Genomic DNA, 17,295 nt, shown 5'->3' with positions numbered 1-17,295 from the left:
AACTCATTATAATGTCATTTTAATGCATTGCCTTTCTTCGATTTTACTTTAGCATACTCTCATTTCCAGTCAAGAGATAGATTAATGGATAGATCCCCTTTCGGGGATGCCTTATAAGTCCCTAACGCATTGTTTGGATGAAGGGATAGGGATGAATCATAAAGTAAAATATAGAATAGTACGAGAAAGTATGATAAATGTCTTTTTGTATTTGTGGAAAATGTATGGTAAATGAAGATTTAATAATGATGTTTTGTTTGATTCGATGGCAGAGGAAGATAGTGTTAAATATAAATATTATGAAAATACCCTTTTCATAGAAGATTTATAAATATAATTATGGATAAATTTATAAATTAAAATTTTAACCATGCTTACAGCTTAATTCGAGGTGTTGAAGACTGAGGTGTTTAGACGGATTTTCAACGCCTCAAATGAGTTTTGAAAACTCAAACTCTCTTCACAAACGACTAAATAATCATCTTCTACCTAACTTTACTCTCTAAACCTATCAAATAACCTCCTTCCAAATAATCTGTAAAGGAAGGGGAAGACCCTTCTTATTAGAGTTAGAAGGCACTTACGAATTAATAAATGAACTACTAAGTGAATATGATTAATTACTTCTAGACCCGGATTCTTAATATGAAATCAGAGTTTGGGACCGAACATCTGTTGTATTAGATAAATATAAATAAGTAAACCCAACTTATTATAACCTAAGCCCTATATTCTTACCGTATAATTTCATAATAAATATAACATATTAATTCTTGTAAAAAAAAATACAAAATATAAATTATTTAAGATATTTTGTTTAATTAAAATTATCTCTTTGGCGATCCACAACATATGTAGCTGAGAAATTATTAACAAATAATTTTTTTTAGGAAAACAAATAAAATTTTGACTTAACAGTAATAAAGTCATTTCTAAAATATCATAGAGCTGCGCATTAAACGTAACTCAGTGGTATATTTGCATATACCACCTGACATAACTTAACGGTAATAAAATTATTTCTAAAATAAATAAGTGCATGTACAACCTGACAAGACCCAGATTCGAGCCACCCTCTCAAAAAAAAAAAAAAAAAAAACAACGTGCCCTAGAGTTATTTAAAAAAAAAAAAAAAAAAGTTGAAGATTAGTTAAAACAATTGAACCAAACATGCCTCAATTAGTTAAAGACTTCCTAACTTTTTCAAACTCGGTTTCTTCTACTATGATTCTCTGCAAATATCTAATGGCAAATCACCTGAATGTATAACAATATAGACTTGACCACAATTAAATATGATAAATAAAAGTGTTTCACGTTTCCAATCTTTTTCTGCAACCTTTTTCTTCCATTCTTGAAAAAGCGATCGACCAATTAAACTCTCATCAATTGATTAATTATTACCCATTTTGGAAGCAAATTGATTAATTAGTCTAAGTTAAACGGATTATTCTTTTGCATTTCTCTGCAACTTGCGCAAGTTTGGCAAAACCCCATTAACGAGCTTTGCTGCCATGTTCATCAACGTATCTACATGCAAAGTCAACCTTCGCCAATATACCCATATATGTATATATAAATATGCATTATTCGTACTCTAAATATTTAACGGCTAATATATACACTTTGCTTTCTTCTTCCTTGACTCTCCAAGCCAGCCTTTATAAGTTACTAAGCCATCGACATATAGTTTTGGTGTGAGTTTGAGGTTTTCTTTACGCCCTTTAGCATCTTTTGCTCAAGAAGAAAAGTTTCTTTCAGTACCATATATGTCTTTTGGTCAATTTCTTTGAAAACAATCAAGGTAAGTGTGTTATATGACTATCTTGTTTGTTTTTATTTTTAATTTTTTAAATTAATTAAAGTTATTAGCCTGGAGTGTTAGTAAACTTTGAGATTTTTTGAAAAGAAAAAAAAAAACAGACAGGATTGTTACTTGATTATGAAAATACAGATCTGAAGATGGTGCACTAATTACCATTTTATGGAGAGATGCTCCTGAGTCCTGACCTAAGAACTTTGACATTTGGGTTATAAATGTTTTTCATTTGTCTAACTATATAGTCAATATCTCTATTGGGATTTGGGTTTTAAAAGACTTAAAACCGAAATTTCAGAGAATTTTGAAGTATTTTTTTGATTGGTTTGTAGTACCGGTAATATGTGTGTACAGTGCCAAAAACGCAAGGGCAGCCCTTTTATGCGGCATCAAAACCGGCTTTAAAATGGTGTGGAGATGTAAGGAGTAGTGAAAGGAACGCGTTTAATGAACAAAAATCCTACTTTATATAAGAAAACTTTATTAATACTAAAACGGTTTTAGCCATGTGAAGCTTTTGTGCATTTTTCATGGGGTGCTTCTCTTGCACTTTTTTTTTTTTTTAATAGAAAACTACCTTTTGTTTTATATATAAATACACAGGCACAAGATCCATTGCTCCTCCAACTTTCAACAAAAACGTCACAAACTTCTCCAATTTAAATATTTTCTTAATTTAATACTAGTTTCTTTTCCTATTTTCTCTCATTTTGAGTTAGAGTTCTTTGAATCTTTCCTCAGTAAAAGCTGATTCTTTTCATGTTTAAACAAAGATTGTGATACTAATTAACAATTCTTGATTAGTATCAAAAATAATTATCAAGTTTGGAATTTGGTTAGTGTCAAGCTTAAATTGCTTAATTAGACTCCCAAGCTTTCTTCTTTTCTTCATTTTTTTTTGGGGGGGGTTTGTAGAGTTGATGAAATGTTTGACTTTTTTTTGTCTTCTTGCAGGTTTAACATTGTTTGTTATTGAATTCAAGAAATGGGTATAATCAGAAATTCTTCAATGAAAAATGGGGATTATTTAGAAGGGATGATCAATGAATATGTTGGAGGCAGAGCTAAGTTGAAGGCTAATAAGAGTATATCAGCTAGGCTTGTTACTGCTCTTACTTGTCTGCAATTTGCTTTTGCCGTTTATGCTACTTTCTTACTATACTATATGAGTCCTGCGGTTGATTTAAGAACAAAACCAGATTTTGCCTGGGCAACAAGATTTGCACAACATTGGAAAGAGTTCATAGTTCCACCCCATGTTATTGGAAGATACCAAGATTCTGCTTCTCTCGTCGGAACTGAAATTCAACCCATTAATCCATCAGAAGTATGTGAGCATGAAAAGATTGATTTTGAGCAGAAGAAATCTAGTGATGTTCAAATGATCAAGTTGAAGACAGAGTTATATAAAGAGATATTGGATTTTCAAAGTAAGTCCATTGGTACAGAAACTTTGTCTGAACTAATGTCAATGAAATCTAAATGGGATTTGCACGGTCCGAATAAACCTAAAGTTACAGTTATCTTAAACCATTTCAAAAGAAAGACACTTTGTGCACAACTTGATTCTTTGCTTCAACAGACACTTCCTTTCCACCATGTTTGGGTTCTTGCATTTGGAAGTCCCAATGAGGTCTCACTTAAAAGAATTGTACAAAGTTATAATGATTCAAGAATCAGTTTCATAAGTTCAAGCTATGATTTTAAGTACTATGGAAGATTTCAAATGGCTTTACAAACTGAAGCAGATCTTGTATATATTGTTGATGATGACATGATTCCTGGAAAGAAAATGCTGCAGATTTTGTCGCACGTAGCAGGAACTGAGAAGTATAAGAACTCAGTTTTGGGCAGCATTGGAAGGATCTTGCCTTTCAGGCAAAAAGACTTTACATTTCCAAGTTATCGAAAGTTTCGATCGAAGGAGGCTGGTTTATACCTTCCGGACCCTGCTTATGATATAACAATTGATAAAATTGTGCAGGTAGATTTCCTTTCCAGTTCATGGTTTTTATCTGCAGAGCTTGTTAAGACACTTTTCGTGGAGGCGCCAATGACTTTCATGACCGGAGAAGATCTGCATCTGAGGTATGTACATTGCAGATTATTTCTATCAGCTAGCACCAGTAAAAACTGTTTCTGAAAATAAAATATGGTAATTAGTAAATTTTAGCTCTGTTACTTTCCACGAGTGTTAATGATTATTTTCACAAGTTACCTGAATTTTTCGGTACTATACATAATCTAATAATAAATTGGTATAAAAGTAGCAGATAGTTTTAAGTATTCTATTTTATCAAAATTATGCAATTCTCGGAAATTGAATTACCTGGGTTTGATGGTGACACAATTGAAGTTATATTGGGTTGGTAACCTGTTCAATTATATAGATATATATTTAAACAACTTAATTATAATATTAAAGCAGAAACAATGGGAAGCAAGCCTTTGCAATCTCCAATGTTACTTTGATTACGTGTAGAAATATATTAGATTAATGGTTCAGTTAAATAAAAAAAGACAGGCAACTGACTTGATCTAAAGTGCAGATTAAGTTGAAATTTGACTTGGCAAGCATTTAAAGTGTTAATTATCCTCTCCAATGAGTTTCTATTTAATGCAATGAATGAATTTTCAATGCTGGAATCTTCTTAGCCTGACATTTTTCTAAAATATGCAGTCAACTTTCAGTTTATTAACATATTTATCAAAGGCAAAATGCTAATGTTAATATAATATTTCCCATCTCAAGATGGGTATAAAGATTTGTATATCTACTAATTTGTCTGTTCTAAATTATCTACTCTTGCATACAATATGCATGTTTAATTTCCTGGATAAAGCACAAAAAAAGGAAAAACCTTAGTTGGAAATAGCACTTCCTTTTTAAGATTCCCTGTAGCACTACATGCACATTATTGAGCACTAGTTTGGTGTAGAACTAGAAAAACTTTCAAGTTTATCTTCAATAGAGAGTGCTGAATGAGGTGATATTAATTAGCATTAATCATATACAATTGGTATATAATATAGAAATTTAAACAAGATTAGATATAATTTGTGACTTATTTTCCCTCTTGGTTTTTAATAACCAAATTAAGATAAGAATAACTCTCAAGTCTCAAGCCATTGTTAATTTGTTATCAATTAATATTAAATCATTTCATATTTTGTATCAAAAATATGCAGTTATCAGCTTCAGAAGTACAGAAATGCAGGCTCATTTGTTCTTCCAGTTGACCCGAACGACAAAGAAACATGGGGTGACAGTGAGCATAGACTTGCTTATGTTTCTGAAACAACTGTAATTTTCAAAGACATTGTTCAAGTCCGAGATGATCAATGGTGGAAAGCACTTTCTACTGGTTATGTGACTCAATGGGCTGCAATGTACCCTCAAAAAATAGATGCACTTTTTTACGCACATTCTGTCGATGAAGTTAAAGCACTTGCACCCCTTCTCGAAAAGTTCAGGTCTACTGTTGGAAAAAAGGCCTACATTGTTGTTTCTGGAGGAAATTTTTGCCCTTGCGAAGATGCTGCAACTGCTCTAAACTGGCCTAAGTTGGTATGCAAGGAGCGAAGATTCAAGATATTTGATTTGGATGTTGGAAAGCTGTCAGGAATTTCGAACTCTGAAGTGCCAGTGGTGCAAGCAGTTTATTCAAGCATGAAAGGACTAATCAAGATTCATAATCCCAGTGTGGTAATAACAGTAGCAGATATTGATCCTGATGTGAAGAAAGCTTTGAAAATGGCAACAGAGACCAGTACTAATGTTACAACAATGGTCCTCTTGCCAAGGACTTCCATATCAAAGGTTCTCTGGATGGCTGACCTGAGATCGACTGCTTTGCCAAGTAAGAATTTTGCATACTAATTTTACCATATTAAATTGCTAGTTTTGTATTTACAACTGAAAAGCTAAACTAGGACAACCATACTGATTGATTAACTTGCTTATGCAGATTGGAATAAAATGCGAATTTCTGTTAACATAATCACCCAAAATCGCTCTCCATCCTTAACAAGACTTCTCAATTCACTGAGAAATGCATACTATCTTGGAGATGAAATTCCTATCAGCTTCAACATGGACAGTAAAGTAGATGCAGCAACAATAAGGCTTGTAAATTCATTTAATTGGACTCATGGTCCAAAAACTCTAAGAAGGAGAATCATCCAAGGAGGCCTAATAAGAGCAGTTAGTGAAAGTTGGTATCCTGCATCAGATGATGATTTTGGTCTCCTACTCGAAGATGATATCGAAGTTTCTCCATACTACTATCTATGGATTAAGTATGCTCTCTTAGCCTATCACTATGATCCTCAAGTTTCTTTCCCTGAACTATCCTCCATTTCTTTATACACACCTAAATTGGTTGAGGTTGTCAAAGAAAGGCCTAAATGGAATCCGACCGAGTTTTTCAAAAGAATCCATCCAAATACACCATATCTCCACCAACTACCTTGCAGTTGGGGTGCAGTGTTCTTCCCTAAGCAGTGGAGAGAATTCTATGTTTACATGAACATGAGATTCACCGAAGATGCAAAGGCGAACCCGGTTCAGATTCCCAAGTCTAGAACAAATGGATGGCAAGCTTCATGGAAAAAGTTCCTAATTGACATGATGTACCTTAGAGGCTATGTTAGTCTTTATCCAAATTTTCCAAATCAAGCAAGCTTCTCAACTAACCATATGGAACCAGGAGCTCATATTAGTGCAAAAGACAATGTTGTTAGGCATGACAAGGCAGATTTTGAAGTTCCATTGTTGAAGGAAGATTTCAGAACTTTCTTGCCTAATTTCAAGTTGCCTCCAGCATCAAAATTGCCATCACTGAACTTGTTTAACCAACCAGTTTCGCTTAAGGGTCTTAAAGCAGCAGGAGCTAAGTTGGGGTCAGATGTGCTTAGATGTGATAATGTTACAGAAATTGTGTCTGTTGATCATGAAACAGGTCTGCCAGTTCGCTGCATGAAATTCTGATTACTTGAAAAGAAAAGAGAACCGCTGAGATTTGATCATTCTTTGTACCTTTGAAAAAGATAAGTTTCCTTGTAATGTTTTTTCTTTAATTTTGCTTTGTTCATACATGATTAGTGGAGCAATTAAGTGGAGGAAACAGTGGTATTCAAAGGTGGGAACTCTGTTTCTTCCTTAATTTCCCCATCTAATGGAAGGGGAACAAGAATACAAGGAGAGAAAGATGGGATTGTGTCATCGTATAAAGCCAAAAGTGGCTTTTCCTTCAATTGTCTCCAAAACAAGAAAAAAAGAAACAAAATTTGATTTTCTTTAATTAGCGGCTGTTAACTCGTATCTTGTTATGTTTTTGTCTGCTTTTGTCAATTCCTAAATATTATACTTAGCTGTTATAACAAACAATAAGCATTTTCATTTAATTGAATTGTAAGTTAGAATGGAATTAATAACCATATGGTATCACTTATAAAGGTTTTTTACTCTTCCGACAAGAGTGCCTACCCGAGATCGAACTTATATTCTCAACTTCACAGGTATTTAGGTTTTTTATCACCCAATTAACACCTTATCGATAATTAATACATTTTTTTAACATACTTTTATATTGATATTAGATTTTTTTCAATGAGAAAAATTCTGCAAATGGTCATATAACTATTATAAAATCTTAATCTCATTCTAAATTGTTTTAGGGAAAATTAAATTACACAATATGCAATTATATTGGGTCTAGCTCTTTATGATGTCCCGCTGTCTATCTGGGCTAAATTTTTATGCCAATAATTCTTGAGGAAAGAAATATTGAGCCAAAGCACGACTCGGTTGGCATCAACACTAATTCAAAAACTACCTTCCAATTTTGATCAATAAAATATAGCATCGTTCAAAAAGGGTAAACAAAATAAACACTATGTTTTTAATAGATTTGTTTTTATTTCAATAATTTATTAAAACCACAATTGATAATCTTAATGTTATTCACCAGTTTCCATTGGTGTCTCTTAAATCCATAAAGCAACTTTTTCATTTAATAATAAATATAATTATGTGAATAACAGCTAAAACATATATAAATAATGAATGACTTTGGATCTATTTGGTTCAATTATTTATATCAGCGGATAGTTGATAGCGATTGATGATTGCTGGTGACTTATTACAATTAGCCAATGATAAACGTTTTTGTTTCTTAAAATTTTACAAACAGTTGCTGTTAAAATATAAAATGAGCATTAATGATATAATAGTTTTTGTATATTATGATGTATAATGTATAATGTATAAATATTTTTATTTTAAAGTGAATATATTATTTTTTATTTTAATATATTATATAAAAAATATTAATTAAAATTTTAAAATAATATAAATAAAAATTTTTTAAATTTTAAATAACCATAAATAAAATGATAAATAAAAAATATTAATCTAAAAAATTTTATTAGCAATTATTTTTTTAGGTTAATGAATCGAAATATAATATAAAACAAATTAGCGACCAATTGATTAAAAAAAACTCCAGAACATAGTCTATGGAATCAACAACTGATTGGAACTTCTATCAGCTATTAATTGCTGATTAAAAAATGCTTATCAAATACATTAATTGTTGGGTACGACTTTAAACTTAATTATTAGGTACAAATCAGCTATAAGCTCTATGTATCAATTGAATCAAACTTTCTTTTAATTGGTATTTCTACTAAGTTTCATGTTAGGGTCCTATCCATAGAATGTATGGTTAATAAATATGATAAATGTCCGAATGCATAATTTTTCCACTAAATTTTCTTCAAATTGTCATTTGTGCCTCTTAACTTTTCGAGGGACCACTTGTATCCCTTAACTCGTTTTTTTGTAACTTTTTTACCCCAGAGCAAATTGAAACTTTTCCGTGAATTACACTTGCATTGACGTATCATAAATAGTTGAAATGTCATCATTTGAGATGTCACGTTAGTTTCCACATGTTCAAAACTGACGAGAAAGAGAAAAACAAAATTTTAATTGAAAGATCACAACAACTGAGATGAAAGATCAACTTTTTTTTTTGAAAAATAAAATTAAAAGAAACAAAAATCTATTTTAAAAAAAAATCATTACTTGCGAAACGAAGAATCTCAAGATGAGGAGAAGTTAGAAAATGAAGCAATCTCAAGATGAGGAGAAGTTAGAAAATGAAGCAGTATCATAATTTTTCAAAAAAGTAACATGATTCACCATTAATGGAGGCCAAGAACAAAGCAGAGCAGCTAAAATCAAGAAAAACAAGAAGCACCTGCAAAAATTTTTTTATACTTTTGGATCTGGTTGGATTGAATATGACTATTTCAAAATTCCATGATACAAATTGCATGCAAAATTAAAGAAGATAACATGCCTAAAAGATGAAACTTTGATAGAAATTTAAGGTAATTAAGAGAGATTTAAGAGGCAAAAGAAAAATTATGGAATTAGAGAGATTTAAAGGAAAGTAAAGGATTTATCAAATTTAAGTTGAAAAGGGATGGAAACAAACTTAGATTATATAGAATCAAGAATCTATAAGATGATGATTTTGGTTTTGCTCTCTTTTTTTTGCTATCTACATGTGTCATTTTCGTGTAGAGATGACCGAGTTTTGTGAAGAAAAAAAGAAAGAAGGATGAAGAAGATAGATAAAAAGGAAAATTGAAAGAACAAGATTGAAGAGAAAGGTAAAGGAGTCCAAATATGACGTCATTTAAGCCACGTCAGATAATTATCAGAATATCACGCTTTAACTAGCGTTTGAAGTCACGCTAAGCCTTCCTAGCATGACAAGGGGTAAAAAAGCTAAAAAAACACTAGTTAAGGGGCATAAGTGGTCTCTCGCAAAATTAAGGGGCACAAATGACAATTTGAAAAAAATTCAGAGAAGAAATTATGCAATCGTCCTATGATAAATGTACTGCTAAAACTTTCAGTTTTACTATATTTTACGCTTCATTTCTATGTTAATTTTTTTTTAATTTTAATAAGAGTAAAACAATTTCATAATTTAGTTTAACAATTTGTTCTAGCGGATAATTAATAAATGTTGGGTTGAATGATGATAAATTTCATAATAATAAAAGTTGAATTGTGTTACTAAATTTTTCTTATAAATTTTAAATGTAAAATTACATATTAACACAAGAGACTTTAACATTTGATTGTGTATGGTATATAGTTATATAGCCATATATGCATGGATTCCATATGAATCATTTTGGTATGAAATATGATTGTGATAATAATTAACATGCTACATAAAGATTTTAAGCTAGTTAATGGTATATAAAAGGCAAGCAGTTAAGTCTAGCCTTACTTTGTTTTTTTTTAAACCACCAGTGTCCGGACTGAGATCGCTTATTCCGATTTGGAAATTTAATCACAGTTAAGACTTTTTCTTCCTCTTGTCCCGACTAGCCTTGCTCATTGTTTAATGAGTAATGAATTGATTATATATTTATATATGTCAATATTTGTTGTTCTCATTGTCCACTCACGGTAAGTTATAAAAAAAATTCATAATTTTTTTTTTTAAACTAATTCATAATTTTGTTGAAATAGAAAATTAATAATTAAGTCCAACGTGGCACATAATAGTTGGCCTTAAAAAGAGCCAAACAACAGCCACGTCAGCTTCTTATTTCAATGGAAATTCAAAATTCTGGGCGGGGCAATATTGTCACATAAAATATTCAGTTTCCTTTCCTTTTTTTCAAATCATATTAAATATATATTTTATTCATTTAATTTCCAGTATCTGCATAGAATAGAACCGGTGTATTCAAATCTCTGTCTCTCTTCTTATATATACAAATACGACTGCTTCCCTCTCGCGCTTTTTGTGTCTCTAAAATCTCTACATTGATCGATTGAAGGAAGTAAGTTTCCAAACCCTAACATCTGTACTATTTGATTGCAATTCTTTTGCTACATTTCTGGTTTTGTTTCGTCTTGTTTTCGATTTTTCTTTTCCGGTCTTAGTTGATCGATTGTTTGGTGGTTTTTTGCCTGCATTTGAATTTTGTATTTGAGGCAATATAATTCTTTGAATTTTCCTTTGTCATATCTCATATTTTTCTTTTTCCAATTAATATCAGATCAAGTTTGTTTTCAGTGAATCAAAATGTTTTGTAATGAACAACTGGGAAATGGTCAGCTCTGTTACTTTTATTCTTCTAGTGGTAATGAGTATGGCTTTACCTATCTTATAGGAAGAGTGTAGCAATGTGTATAAGTTTGTTTGTTGATAGGTGCATGGTTATTTCAGGGTAAAAAGACTGGTCTAGAAGTTTTGTTAGAAAAATTTCATGAAATCTGACTGTTTTTTGTGTTTTGTAGTTAAATTTTTTTTTTTTTAATATAAGGTAGAAACCATTTCTATGGCACTTTAATTTTGATGTGTTTGGTTGCCTACTCTGAAGCTAAAATAATTGTGCATGTCAGGGTTTATATGCTTTATTGAATATCTGCTCTGCCTTCTTGAAATTGAAGAGTGCAACGTTTGTCCCAAAACATGCTCAAGGTTGTGATTTCTTTTTCTCAGCATCTGATCTTTCTGACTTGAGTGTCAAGAAAAAAAATGCATAGCAAGATGGGATCCATACTCCGCAGGTTTTGCTTAACTGTAGTTTGATTTTGGGAAGTAGCGAGCATATTTTTTTACTTCTAGTGTTCTAGCATTCTCCTGGTTCTTTTATCTCAAGATTAGTAATATTGTAAATGTAGCACTAAGATCAGTTTTCCAAACTACCTTGATTCCTCTCTTGTTTTACTTGCAGTGGACATTCTAGGAAAACAAATGAGAGTACCAGGCTCGTTGTCACTGCAATTCTGGGAGCTGTCTTTGGATTTGTTGTTGGTATTTCATTTCCTCCAGTTTCTCTTACCAAGGTTTGCTCACCTCCACTAGAACTTTCCTTTATCAAAGGAGAAACCTGTCATCCGTTTGATTTTTTTTTTCCGCCAACTATTGCAGATTCACATGCCTTCAGGCCTTGTATCAACTTTTGATCTACCCTTTACTGATGAAAGTAGGAGCAGCAAACCTATTCCCAGGGTACTTATGGGGCTTACTCTGGACATTTCCTTTTATATAATTATTTTTATGCATAGATTTATTAACTACTTTTTCCAAGCTGAGCCCATGATATGCCATGGATTGCTTGTTTGCTTCCAGATTTATGTCCCAAAAAATCCTCGTGGTGCAGAGTCATTACCCCCAGGAATAGTTGTGCCAGAATCTGACTTTTACTTGCGCAGATTATGGGGTGAACCTAGTGAGGTATGTTAAAAATTCAAGTTCTATAACAAAAATGCAAGTGATTATGCTGAACTCTTATTACCTACAATTGAGAGGGACTGCTGGAGTAAGCCAGGTCTACTTACATCTCACTGTTGTTCTACCAAGTAAAGTTGAATGGGAATATAATTATCTGGAATTTTGAATGACTGATGACCTTTTGGAATTGGATGTCAAGTTATAAAAGCAACTAATTCTTGTAGTTTTTTTAATGGCTGTTTGCATGTATGTATTCATGATTGCACACCAGCACTACATTTAAATAATGCTAAATGCAACAATTGGGAATATGTATTCTATGGCCCATGTAATTTTGACGCGTGACGGAACCATATACTTGAATGGACAACATATGTGCATAATACATGCATGTTCTAATAGATAATTTGTATCGAAAGGAAAGAATGGGAAAGGAAAGGTGAATTGGATATGTATTTACGTATACTCTTACTGTATCTTACTCTTTCAATATGTCTATATCTATGCTTAATAAATTGGAACACATTGTTTTGGATGACCACCATTTATTGAGGAGAAATGTAATTTTCACATAAGTCTTGCAATGGATGTCATGGAATTTGCAGGATCTGAAGAAGAAGCCAAAGTATTTAGTGACATTTACAGTTGGTTATGATCAGAGGGAAAACATCAATGCAGCTGTTCAAAAGGTTAATGCACAAACTTTTTACAGTCCCTTTTTAATTGTTTTTATTCTCCCAGATACTAAAGCTTTTTTTTCCCATGTATTTGTATTAGTTTTCTGATGATTTCACAATTATGCTTTTCCACTATGATGGCCGGACAAGTGAATGGGATGAATTTGAGTGGTCAAAAAGTGCAATCCACGTCAGTGTAAGAAGACAAACAAAATGGTAAAGTTTATGTATGGTTTAAATAATTGGATATGAAGATTTAGCTGAGTTGAGTATTGACGTTCTAACTCTACAGTTTCCGGTAGGGAACTTTAAATGCAGAATAAGAATTTTTATACTGCGCTAAGTTGCTCTTCTGCTTTCTGCTTTGTTGAAGCTGCTAAATCTCATGGTCATGCATGAAGTTAAATACAATTTTCTAGCCTGCTCTCATTCATGCCATATACGTTTTTCAGGTGGTATGCAAAGAGGTTTTTGCATCCTGACATTGTAGCTGCTTATGAATATATTTTCATATGGGATGAAGATCTTGGGGTGGAGCACTTCAATGCAGACAAGTAAGTTAAAACTTGTCATATTTCTGCTGAACTCAACTGTTCCTTGCTTCATTTCTTTTTTTTTTTTTCCTTATTAATTTACTAGGTATATTGAGTTGGTTAAGAAACATGGTCTGGAGATTTCTCAGCCAGGTCTTGAACCCAATAATGGACTTACATGGCAGATGACAAAGCGGATAGGTGACAGTGAAGTTCACAAGTACTTTCTGTCGAATAAACTCAGTGGATGAGGTTTTATTATATCTTATAAAATCGTTTACTTCACCTTTTAAAGAGATGATCTTTGGATTGGACAGGATTACACAGGAGAAAGCAGGGTGGTGTAGTGACCCACTTTTGCCTCCATGTTCTGCGTATGCTTTCTCTCTCTCTACCTCTGTGTGTGTGTGTATGTGTCTATCTACATTCACATGTACATGTGAATATTTTCTAATGTGCTTTTGTTCATTCAGCTTTGTGGAAATCATGGCCCCTGTGTTTTCTCGGGAGGCTTGGCGTTGCGTGTGGCATATGATTCAGGTATATTCTATTCTATGATTGTGTAGCTAGGTTATATAGAGCATGGTACATGCTTTGCATTAACTGTAAAATTTTAGAAATTATGGTTCAATTCTAAGTTCATCCCTTTCAATAAGTAATTCACTGTTCTTTATTCCCAGTCTTCTTTAATAAGTGCATGGGAGAGGTAAAGATCAAGTGTTCGTAAGATGCATGAGCACGGCCTGTGTGATCAGTCTATACATGATTTTTGTTCACCATTTTTCACTTTCTAGTTTCTTTTCAAAACAATAATATATAATGTGCTTGTAGAATGATTTGGTGCATGGATGGGGACTGGATTTTGCTCTCAGAAGATGTGTAGAGGTAAAAGTTTTCATCTATGGCCTTTTTCCTATTTGTAATTGATGAGAAATTATTTTTTTCAATTAGTACCTTCATATTCGGAAGATGACGCTACCATGTTGATGATGCCTGTTGATGTTATAGTGAAGGATCAGTCAAATTTTCCTGTAGGCTTATTACTTTTTTACCTTCCACCACTATATTCCCAAGGAGATTTGGTAGCCCATTGAAATATTTTGTTGGAAAAAGAATATGTAAAGCATGTATGTGTAATAAATATGATAGTGTGCGTCTCAGTTTCAGATTACACGCTTTTGGAAACCCAACCCTTTCAAAACGCAGTTTAGAGTTAAATGATTGAAATACAAGAATGACCCTAGTCCTTTGTCCATCTGCTTCTTTGTGTGCATACAAATCCATGCTTTTGCATCTCTTTCCTCAGCACCTTTTTTTTTTTTTTTGAGTCTTCCTTAAGGGAACTAGAGTATATTTATCATTGAAGTTAGATGGTTCTCCAAAATTATACTTCTTTTAATTTATGTCAAGCAAGTTTCCTTTTGAGTAAACTGTGAAAGCCCCTTAATAACTTTGTCTTTGATTCGCTACTTCCGTTTTGAATCGAGTTCTTGTTATTGTTGCTTTGCTTTACAGCCTGCACACGAAAAAATTGGAGTGGTTGATTCACAATGGATTGTTCATCAAGTTGTTCCTTCTCTTGGGAATCAGGTGAGCAACTACACTAGACCAGGCATAGTTCCAATTCAGAACCTGGATCAAACCAGTTCTACAAACCAGAATTAGCCCCTCCTAGGAAACACGAAAAAAGACCAATACCAGCTGAAACTGCAAACCGGGTAGATTGGTTTGAACCATTGCTGGCCCTAGCTATGTGAAGGTTATGTTTGCTTCACTCTAGATTTAGGATATTTTTAATAAATGATGTTTTGTTTAAGTATAGTTTTTAATAAAACCAACAAAACCAATTTAGTTATTTAAAAGATAAACTCGGATGAGGATTATTTGGTTTTAGACATCCATTTCTATTTGGTTTTAGAACCAAATTGGCAATGATAGTTCTTTCTTCCATGGTCTGTTGTGTTATAAACAAAATGCAGTCCGTGAATGATGGAGCCAAGATGTCACTTTGTGAAATCTGAGCATGGAACTAAATCACAGGGGAAGTTAATTTCTTTCTGGGGACATTGATCCCTTATGTGGGTTATTTGTGGTTAAACTTCAATCATTTTGAAAAGCCCCTATATGTTTCTTTTGGAACTTTATCAAAACTATCAATCTAGTTGGTTTCAGTCTCACATTCTTAGGATAAGCAGCTTTTCCTTTTCAAAGACAACAATAGAGCATCTTTTTACCTTGCATACTTCATTATGAACATTTTTTTACTCTGGTATCTCCTTGCTTGTTTATCCTTGTTTGTATCTTGGTTATGGTCTCACTACTGTGAATTCTTTTGCAAAATGTTTAGGGAGAGTCTGAAGATGGAAGAGCTCCATGGGAAGGGGTATGAATATTGAACATTCTAAAATTATATTAGATCCATAATTTGATTTTTTTTTTATGAATATAACACCTATTTTTCCTTTATGGAATATAAACAAAGTTCTAAAGTACATTTTCCTTCCCTTGCATATATTTTTTTTCCCCTTTCCTATACTATGGACAGGTGAGAGAAAGGTGCAGAAATGAATGGGCTATGTTCCAGAATCGTCTCACAAACGCTGACCAGAAGTACCGAACTCGGATTACCAGAAAATGATTTTTGTATCTTTGCGGTCCTTTTCTGAGCTATATCCTTGTGTATCCTATAAAGTATTAAAGTCCTCCTCTTTAGGTTCATGTCGTGAAATTGGTAGGACATTTTGCAGTTACACAGGAGAAGAATTTTTCTCCTTTTGGTATATCATATATGTTTCTCTCTTTTTTTTTATCATGCCGGCTTTGTGATCATATAACTGATATTTTGTATAAAATATTTATACAACAGTTTAGATTTATGATCTAGCTTCTGTGAGGTATCCGATTTTCAGAAACTTCACTTCCGACGATATCTTTTGTAGCTGCTGCTTCTGTGCTACTTTTATGATCTTATATTGTAAAGATATGTAAAGGAAAATTTTGGTTGACCTGAACTTTACAGGGATGGGGACTAGACTAGGTGTGTGGTCAAAGCTGACTATTGGCTCATGCCTAAATTGTATAAACCCTAACTTTGTGCAGAAATTTCAGTTTTGAACATGATTTCTTGGGCTGGGAAATCAATACAAGAGGCCTTCCTCTTAAGTCATTACTGTCATGACAGCTGCATGAAGATGTAAGTGGTCAGGATTCAAAATTATTCAAGAGCCCATGATCTATGGTTGTCATCCAGTACTATATAATATACTATCGGGAAATAAATCAACTCGTAGTAAGGATAAGAAATCATAATGCAAATTTATTATTATAAGCATGCCAATGGAACCCGAGATTTTTAGGTCCTAAAGCATCACTCTTTGCTATTGGGCTGAGAGATTATTTGCATTTATATTTAAGTACTCGGATTTAGGTATTATCTTAAACGAAAATCGCAAGCAATAGTGACGTTTCTAGAGCATTAGGCCGTCTTCAACTTCTTAAACATTTTCTTTAACTTATGCATTTGAAGTTGTTTTTAAAATTGTTAGACTAAATTGTAAATAATTGAATATAATTTTCAAAAACAATTTAATTTAATACCAAATAGTCATTTATATGGAGCAAAAATAACTTAAAAAATGGTAAATTCAATATTAACATACGGCTGAATTAGTAAAATAAATTGTATTTTTCAAGCAAATTTAATTATAAAATTGGGAATGCAAGTAGCATTAGAAATTAGAAGAAAAAAAAAAACTAATCCTCAAAATGTGTATTTAAAAATAATTGGTGACAATTTATTTCAAATAAATCAACCTATACAAAAAGGTGGCTATCCTTGATGACCTAGGATCCAATGCACAAATTGAGCAAGACCCTTTTTGTAACATCCACCGGCCAATTCCGGAAAACCAGACAGCGGATGCCACATTCGGTGCCTGAGCACCATCTTATGTCACTTATTAAAGTTAGATCACAAATTAGAAGTAGTT

At 32.6% G+C, this 17,295-nt stretch overlaps 2 protein-coding genes across 7 annotated transcripts; both read left to right on the top strand.

Moving 5' to 3' along the window:
- Positions 1-1,632: 1,632 nt before the first annotated feature.
- On the top strand, positions 1,633-7,122 carry LOC105628076 (glycosyltransferase family protein 2). Of its 3 annotated transcripts, none has more exons than XM_089721116.1 (4): positions 1,633-1,804; positions 2,774-3,907; positions 5,009-5,679; positions 5,788-7,122. In XM_089721116.1, exons 2-4 carry the CDS (start codon positions 2,805-2,807, stop codon positions 6,807-6,809), a joined length of 2,796 nt encoding a protein of 931 aa, XP_089577242.1. In that variant the 5' UTR covers positions 1,633-1,804; positions 2,774-2,804; the 3' UTR covers positions 6,810-7,122. The 3 variants fall into 3 exon arrangements, with proteins under 3 accessions (XP_089577242.1, XP_089577219.1, XP_089577201.1); XM_089721093.1 differs by lacking the exon at positions 1,633-1,804 and adding an exon at positions 2,510-2,654; XM_089721075.1 differs by lacking the exon at positions 1,633-1,804 and having other exon boundaries at positions 2,679-3,907.
- Positions 7,123-10,547: 3,425 nt separating this feature from the next.
- LOC105628077 (uncharacterized) lies at positions 10,548-16,182 on the top strand. Of its 4 annotated transcripts, none has more exons than XM_012209411.4 (15): positions 10,549-10,696; positions 11,262-11,340; positions 11,597-11,708; positions 11,794-11,874; positions 11,995-12,099; positions 12,702-12,785; positions 12,874-12,989; positions 13,226-13,327; positions 13,413-13,526; positions 13,624-13,680; positions 13,780-13,846; positions 14,138-14,191; positions 14,822-14,896; positions 15,654-15,689; positions 15,852-16,182. In XM_012209411.4, exons 4-15 carry the CDS (start codon positions 11,800-11,802, stop codon positions 15,942-15,944), a joined length of 978 nt encoding a protein of 325 aa, XP_012064801.1. In that variant the 5' UTR covers positions 10,549-10,696; positions 11,262-11,340; positions 11,597-11,708; positions 11,794-11,799; the 3' UTR covers positions 15,945-16,182. The 4 variants fall into 4 exon arrangements, with proteins under 4 accessions (XP_020532681.1, XP_012064801.1, XP_012064800.1 ...); XM_012209410.4 differs by having other exon boundaries at positions 11,262-11,429; XM_020677022.3 differs by having other exon boundaries at positions 10,548-10,696; positions 11,262-11,429; positions 11,794-12,099.
- Positions 16,183-17,295: the final 1,113 nt, after the last annotated feature.

Source organism: Jatropha curcas, chromosome 1 (assembly GCF_041381405.1).
Source record: "Jatropha curcas cultivar XTBG-Jc1 chromosome 1, XTBG_Jcur_1.0, whole genome shotgun sequence".
NCBI lineage: Eukaryota > Viridiplantae > Streptophyta > Magnoliopsida > Malpighiales > Euphorbiaceae > Jatropha > Jatropha curcas.
This window is presented reverse-complemented; position numbering and strand designations above follow the sequence as displayed.

Excerpts from the sequence above, each read along its gene's own strand:
- LOC105628076 (XM_089721116.1), top strand. The coding sequence starts at position 2,805 with ATGGGTATAATCAGAAATTCTTCAATGAAAAATGGGGATTATTTAGAA. Across the intron at positions 3,908-5,008 it reads GGAGAAGATCTGCATCTGAG|TTATCAGCTTCAGAAGTACA; the intron begins GTATGTACATTG and ends AAAAATATGCAG. Across the intron at positions 5,680-5,787 it reads GAGATCGACTGCTTTGCCAA|ATTGGAATAAAATGCGAATT; the intron begins GTAAGAATTTTG and ends TTGCTTATGCAG.
- LOC105628077 (XM_020677022.3), top strand. The coding sequence starts at position 11,398 with ATGCATAGCAAGATGGGATCCATACTCCGCAG. Across the intron at positions 12,786-12,873 it reads TCAATGCAGCTGTTCAAAAG|TTTTCTGATGATTTCACAAT; the intron begins GTTAATGCACAA and ends TATTTGTATTAG. Across the intron at positions 13,847-14,137 it reads GCGTGTGGCATATGATTCAG|AATGATTTGGTGCATGGATG; the intron begins GTATATTCTATT and ends ATGTGCTTGTAG.